General features: G+C 37.6%; 1 protein-coding gene across 1 annotated transcript in view; it reads left to right on the forward strand.

Moving 5' to 3' along the window:
• GLIPR1L2 (GLIPR1 like 2) overlaps positions 1–4,526 on the forward strand; it is a gene marked incomplete at both ends in the record, with an annotated part of 29,744 nt that extends 25,218 nt beyond the window's left edge. Inside the window, one exon of the mRNA XM_079715146.1 lies at positions 4,412–4,526. Within this exon, the coding sequence (XP_079571272.1) occupies positions 4,412–4,526 (115 nt within the window). The remainder of the gene's footprint in view (positions 1–4,411) is intronic.
• Positions 4,527–6,816: the final 2,290 nt, after the last annotated feature.

Below are 6,816 nucleotides of genomic sequence, written 5' to 3' on the forward strand. Positions count from 1 at the left end.
TATCACTACCAAATGTAAAATAGATTGCTAGTGGGAAGCAGCCGCGTAGCACAGGGAGATCAGCTCGGTGCTTTGTGACCACCTAGAGGGGTGGGATAGGGAGGGTGGGAGGGAGACATAAGAGGGAGGAGATATGGGGATATGTGTATACGTATAGCTGATTCACTTTGTTATACAGCAGAAACTAATACAACATTGTAAAGCCATTATACTCCAATAAAGATGTTAAAAAAAATGTAGGACCAACAACAACAAAAAAAGTGCAAACAATTAATTATATGACTTTTGAACTTAAAAAAAGAGAGATTAGCCTTAGAAAGAATGAGGAGCAGTTCTTAGGTTGTATTAGAAAGGAGAGGGTAGGTATATTTGTCATATTTAGTGAGAGAAAATTTCTCGAGTTCCAATCTAATAGCTGTTATGATTCTCTGTGAAGTAGAATAGATCATGTCCTGAGAATAAAGGGAGAGACAGTGAAGCTGGAAGTTTGAGGACTGGGAAGATACGAAATAGTTATTATGAAACATGAAAGCAGAAGCTGAATAGAGAATGCTAGAGATATTCTCTACCTAGTTTAATGATTTTCCTCCAGCACCACCCAGCAGCCCTGAAGTAGGAATGGAACATGCAGACAGTAAGATTCCTTCACTTTTTCCAACACTGGGGTTTTGTCAGGTGGATGTAAAGGAAAATAGTGCAAGGAATTTCAGGATTTTAGGTAGAGAACATGCAAAGTGATGGACCTAAGCTGGATTGAGAAAAGACAACACGATGGATAGGGAGAAAAATAGGAGAGAAAGTACACTGTGGAAACAGTGAAATTAATGGACAAGTGTGACGGGAGTGAATGAGTTAGCAACCTGGAAGGACAGGAGGTTACAGTCAATGAGTGGAATGTGTGATTTTTATGGGTTCAGAGGTAGAGCAGATTTAGGAGATAATAAGATGCAGAATGTGGCTACAAAAGTGACAGTTATGGAGCATTAGGAAGTTTTATGATGGTGAAGACATTCAATAACATAGAGACCAAGTCATTGGATGAATTCTCCATTAGCATATTGTAATCCTCTAGGTCCCAAATTTGTAGACAACGGCACAATTTTGACTAAAAAGCAAAATGGTGAGCCAGATACCAAAGTGAATAAGGAGGCATGATCAGAAGGTAAATGGTATCTTGGGGAGGATTAGAGGACGGTACAACTACATAATATCAGCCTCAAGGAGCTTTATAGGTGTTTAACTGTGTTCCCTGGTCCTTTAGGTGCAAGATGTGGAAGTGAAGGGAGGAGATGTGACCAACTGATTTTCACAGAAAGTGATATAAAGTGAGGTAGCTTTGCATATACAGGGATAATTTGAGGCAGAAAACAACAGGATCCATACCTTCCTTGACCTTGAATAGGTCCAAGAAGTAGTCATGGAGTTTTGGGCAAAGACAAATATATTAGATGAATCAGAAGAAGAGCCAGATAGAATCTCTAAAAGATAATCTTTGCTGCTTATTGCATTGTATTTTTCTCTAGCTTATTGGGATAGGTTCTTTAAGTCTCTTGGGAAATCTATAGATGTTTGGATATGAGCCAGAAGCCAGCACTGTGATATTTCTCAGTGCCATATGGATGTAGTAAAAGTGAAAAGAGTTACTGTAGGTGGCCTAGTTATTCTGGTTGTATAATATGGAAAAATCAATATCTATTTGATGTACTCTGGCCATTGTTCCATGGACAATATACAGACTATATGAGTCTGCACATGGAGAACTTTGAAGAGAAGAATCTATCTACAAATTGTAATTCCTAGATTGTCAATCCATGGAGCTGGATTATCTCCTTCATGAACAAAGTGGCAGGCAATAAAAGTTTCCATCACCACCAGAGTTGTGTTCTCATTCTGGAACAATGTAGATCTATTATAAAATTTGAATAATGGTTTTCTAATGGACTTTGGGTTGGGCATAGGAATAGTTTACCCATTGGGCTACCCAGGTGACATGTCCTTATCTAGGGCCTGGACGCATATCCTATAGGTGGCAATATACTGAAGATATGGCCAGATGCAAGTCTAAGAAAAGTTCCCGAGGACAATGTTCAGAGTCAGGACTTGGTCTCAGCGAATGCTTGGGCTGCTTCTCGGAAAAGGCAGATGCCTAAAGACAGAGAATATCATCTATTTCTTCAGGCACCACCAGGGCAGCTATGAAATTTCAATGGACTTTGCTAGTTGTAGATACTTATCTGTTGTTTCCTCCTAATCCAGCCCAATAATTCCAATTACAGTTGTGGACTTGTAGATTCAGACTCAAGTTGCTTTAGGTTAAACTTTTTAGAAACTCAGAACAACAGGAAGATTAACATGAGAGAGTATTAGCTTGCCATTTCTGGCTACCTAATATAAACAGTTTTATAATATTCATATCTTTGAAAAGGAGGGCCCATTGTATTCTAGCACAATGTGAATTTATTTATTTTGATTAATTCATGTATTTATTTATATATTTATTTGCCTTTCCAGAGTTATTCCAGACCATGGTTATCAGACATTATGGTCATGGGATGATCGGCCTATGCTCCAGGTTTTGGGGTTGTTGTTTTTTTTCACATCTTTATTGGAGTATAATTGCTTTACAATGGTGTGTTAGTTTCTGCTAGTTTCTGCTTTATAACAAAGTGAATCAGTTATACATATATCCCCATATCCCCTCCCTCTTGCGTCTCCCTCCCTCCCACCCTCCCTATCCCATCCTCTAGGTTGTCACAAAGTACCAAGCTGATCTCCCCATGCTATGCAGCAGCTTCCCAGTAGCCATCCATTTTACATTTGGTAGTGTATATATGTCAATGCTACTCTCTCACTTCATCCCAGCTTCCCCTTCCCCCTGTGCCCTCAAGTCTGTTCTCTACGTCTGCACCTTTATTCCTCACGTGCCACTAGGTTCATCAGTACTGCATTTTAAAATTCCATATATATGCGTTAGCATACGGTATTTGTTTTTCTCTTTCTGACTTACTTCATTCTGTATGACAGATTCTAGGTCCATCCACCTCACTACAAATAACTCAATTTCGTTCCTTTCTATGTCTGAGTAATATTCCATTGTATATATGTGCCACATCTTCTTTATACAATCATCTGTTGATGGACATTTAGGTTGCTTGCTCCAGGTTTTAAAGGCAGTCTGTATAGTGAGTAGCTTTTTGCATAGGTATAAGAACAGAGGTCCCCCACCCCAGGGATTTTAGAACAGTATAAGCTCTGCTTTTGTGTTGGAGACATCTGTTTCAGTGATAAAGAATTAAGGCAGTAAAAGTAGACTACGGTATTAGGTAAAAGTGACTGGATCAATTCTTGGATTTCTTGACAGCTAGTATTCTGGCTGGGATCCAAACAAAATTCATTTCTTTCTTGAAATGGTTTGATTGTGGAACAGTGAAATTAGAGAATGATATATGATCTGCAAATAACAATAGATATCTGTATATCCTTGATGTACTTGAAAGCTTGCCATTTGAGGGTGTCAGATATCTTATTGGGTATCATCAAAAACTTCTGATAAGATGTGACTCAGAAATTTGATATTCACGTTTTTGAATATGTATTTCTAAGGTTTGGCCATTCTTCTAGATGGCCAAGAGTGGCCTAACCAAGGACCTAAATGCCTAATGTTTGTTTTTATAGCTTGCAACTATATACTGAGTAAATAAGCAATCATGTTTAACCACAATTAATGACCCTCTTCTCACTCAAAAATATATTTTCCCTATCTATCTTCTCTATCTTTCTTATTCAGATATTTTAAAATACGCTTCACAATTCATACCTATTTTGGGGCCTCTTTTCCTAACTTACCTCTGGGCAATTGATGTAATAATTTTTTACTTCTCCCCTGTGCTCTGTACGATGGATTAAACCAACTTTGTAAAATCCCATTTACATTTATTTGCTTGTTTATATACTTATGTATTTTTCATGTAGACCTCAAAATAATCCATGCAGCTGGGTATTTGTGCCAATAGGCATTTCAGGATTTTGCAAATTTTTCAGAAAACTAATATATCATTTATATATAGCTTTTTATACGTATGTGCCAATCAGAAAGCAATTAGTTATAAAACATTCTATAACATCCATTTTTAATGGAAAATTTTGATACAAAATAAAATGAAAGAAGCTTTAAAACCCCCTCATATTTAAATTACAATACTTTAAAATTAATGCGAATTAGTTTCAGAAGACAGTATTTCTGGGGGGAAAAAAGGGGGGGAAGATTACATCTCCAATTTAAGTACTCCCTTAAGTCCATTTTTTAAATTAAATCGCCTTTATGAATTAACTAAAAAATGGTTAACCATATTATTTAAATAACATAAAATTTGAGACTTTTTCTAACAAAATGTTTTCTGCTTTTTTGTAGAGGAGGTCTGTCAAGAAGTCCCTATCAACGAGGATTAATGTGTTCTCAATGTAGCAACTATGACAGATGCACAGATTTTCTATGCAGTAAGATAAAGAAAATAACTGAAACATGAAAAAAATCCATAATGCATTGGATAACAAGAAAAAGAAGTGGTGAACTTTCATTGTCATGTTAATATTGTTCCTTTGTTCAGAATGGTATTGTTATATTATCAAAGGTGGTATCAAACAGTATCATCTTTAGATTATTTTAAACTACACAACCTCTTCTGCCCTCTCTTACTATTATTCCTGCCCCTAAGTACATACTAGAATCTGAAAGAAGGAAAGAGAACTAACAGTTATGCCCTGAAAAAGCTTCTCAGTTAATTCCTGAAATAGCGGCCTGTATGAGAGTGACTGCTCTAAAGGATAGGATATTCCAAAACATGCAGAAAGAGGAAAGAAGTAAAGTAGCAAATATTTAATAGCCTTTTATTTTCATTTTTCCCCTAAACATTCAAAGGATAAAAGTAGAAAATATGTTTTGTTAAATTTTTCTTTTAGTTTTTCTAAACATGAGAGCATATAATCCAAAAGTATAACTATATCTGGAATATATGATGCTTAGAGGAATGTGGTAGGCGATAAAGTCAGACAGTAAATAAGGGGCATATTAGGCTTTTATGTTAAAGAAACTAGTGAACAATTTCATTATAATGCCACTGCTGGAGTGACTCCACATAACATTTCTTCCCCTGCTTCCTTTGAATCAAGATGCAAAACCTTGCTCTTCCTCTTCGCCTTTTCTTTCTCTTCCTGCAAATATCCAGACCTAAAGCCATTGGGTAGGTCAGAAAGAGGTAGGCATCCACACAGAGGGCATCCAGATGTGATATGTTAGAACCTAAGCAAGAAGACAAGGGATTCATACATGATGTGGTAGGCATGGGGAAAGAGCCTAAGTAGGGTGAGAACAGTGTCCACATGGTATGGCCTTGTATGGGAAGTTAGAGCCCTCATGGAATGAGGTGAGTGTACCTGCATGAGGTCAGACTTGGGGTATAAGATCAGGGTAAAGGGATGTCCATGCGGGAGTGGCTCACTATGTGGTGTCAGAGTCCAAGCAAAGTGAGGATAGAATCCACGTGGGGTGGGAAGGAGAAGCCTGACATAACGTATCATTTAAAATAACGTCAAAGATCCACCAGAAGTTCAGTTCATCTCCAAGGTGCCTGAGGAGTGATTTCTAAATTTTCCTCTAAGGGTACCATCATTGCAAGACAAAGCCCTGGTTGACATTGGGCTCTCTATGGGTGAGACTGCATTTATTCTCCCACTCTCCTTTCTAGTGGAATCTGAGAATGATTGTTTGAACTTCTCTGCCCACGTGAGCAGAGGAAGGGAAATTTATTTCCTGAAAAGTATTATGATAACATTGGGCTAGATAGCAAAAACAAGGAATACCAGGCTCTGTAGTTAACCTTGCCATCTAGGAAATGAAGGGCAACTGAAAGCTTCTGAAAATAAGAATTAAATGAATAAAGTGAGTAGATTCAGAAAATTAATTTTGAATGATCTTGGGGGGAAGTGGAGAGAAGAGAGATAAAAATAAGAGATGTTCTAACAGGACATTGCAAATTAACTATACTTCAATTTTTAAAAAAGAGAGATGTAGAATTCTAGAATGTCAAAGATGGAACAATCTTTGAAAGGCAGGAGTGGAGTGGCTTATATAAGTTGTCAGGATTTAGAGACGGAATTAGTACTAGAATCCACACCTCTTCCTCCTGTACTTCCCTGCTCTCTCTGGTAGGCCAGGAGGACTTTTACTAAAAGAAAATATGTTGTACTTTACAATTGGCTACTGGTTGAAGGGGAGACATCAAAGATGAGAGCATGGTGCCTGAAAACTAGGAGAATGATATTATTATTGTTGAGAAACATATCTTATATTCTAGAAAAAGAAGAAATTCTATGTAACTTTATGAACTTTCTTTTTCTTTCTAGGTAACGCAGATCGTGACCAAGCCATATGTATGTATTGTTGTCCTTTATTTCTTGAACGATTTCACTACTTTATGTGAAATCCAGCTTTCAATTACTTCTTTATTTACAGATTACCAATTTTGGTATCCAAGATGGGAAGTACCCCGGCCAATTGTGTGCGATCCACTGTGCATGATTATTTTATTTCTGAGAATGCTGTGTTTTTCACTAAGTGCCACAATTGTTTTGATAATACAGTCTCATTTTCCAAATATGTTTTTGGAAGAAGAGATAGTTTTTATCCCTGAGGTAACTGGGCCAGCAAAGGAGGAGGAAAAGGTAGAGAAAGAGGAAGAGGAGGAGGAGGGGGAGGAGGAGGAGGAGGAAGGGGAGGAGGAGGAGGAGGAGGGGGAGGAGGAGGAGGGGGAGGAAGGG

Source organism: Hyperoodon ampullatus (assembly GCF_949752795.1).
Source record: "Hyperoodon ampullatus genome assembly, chromosome: 11".
NCBI lineage: Eukaryota > Metazoa > Chordata > Mammalia > Artiodactyla > Ziphiidae > Hyperoodon > Hyperoodon ampullatus.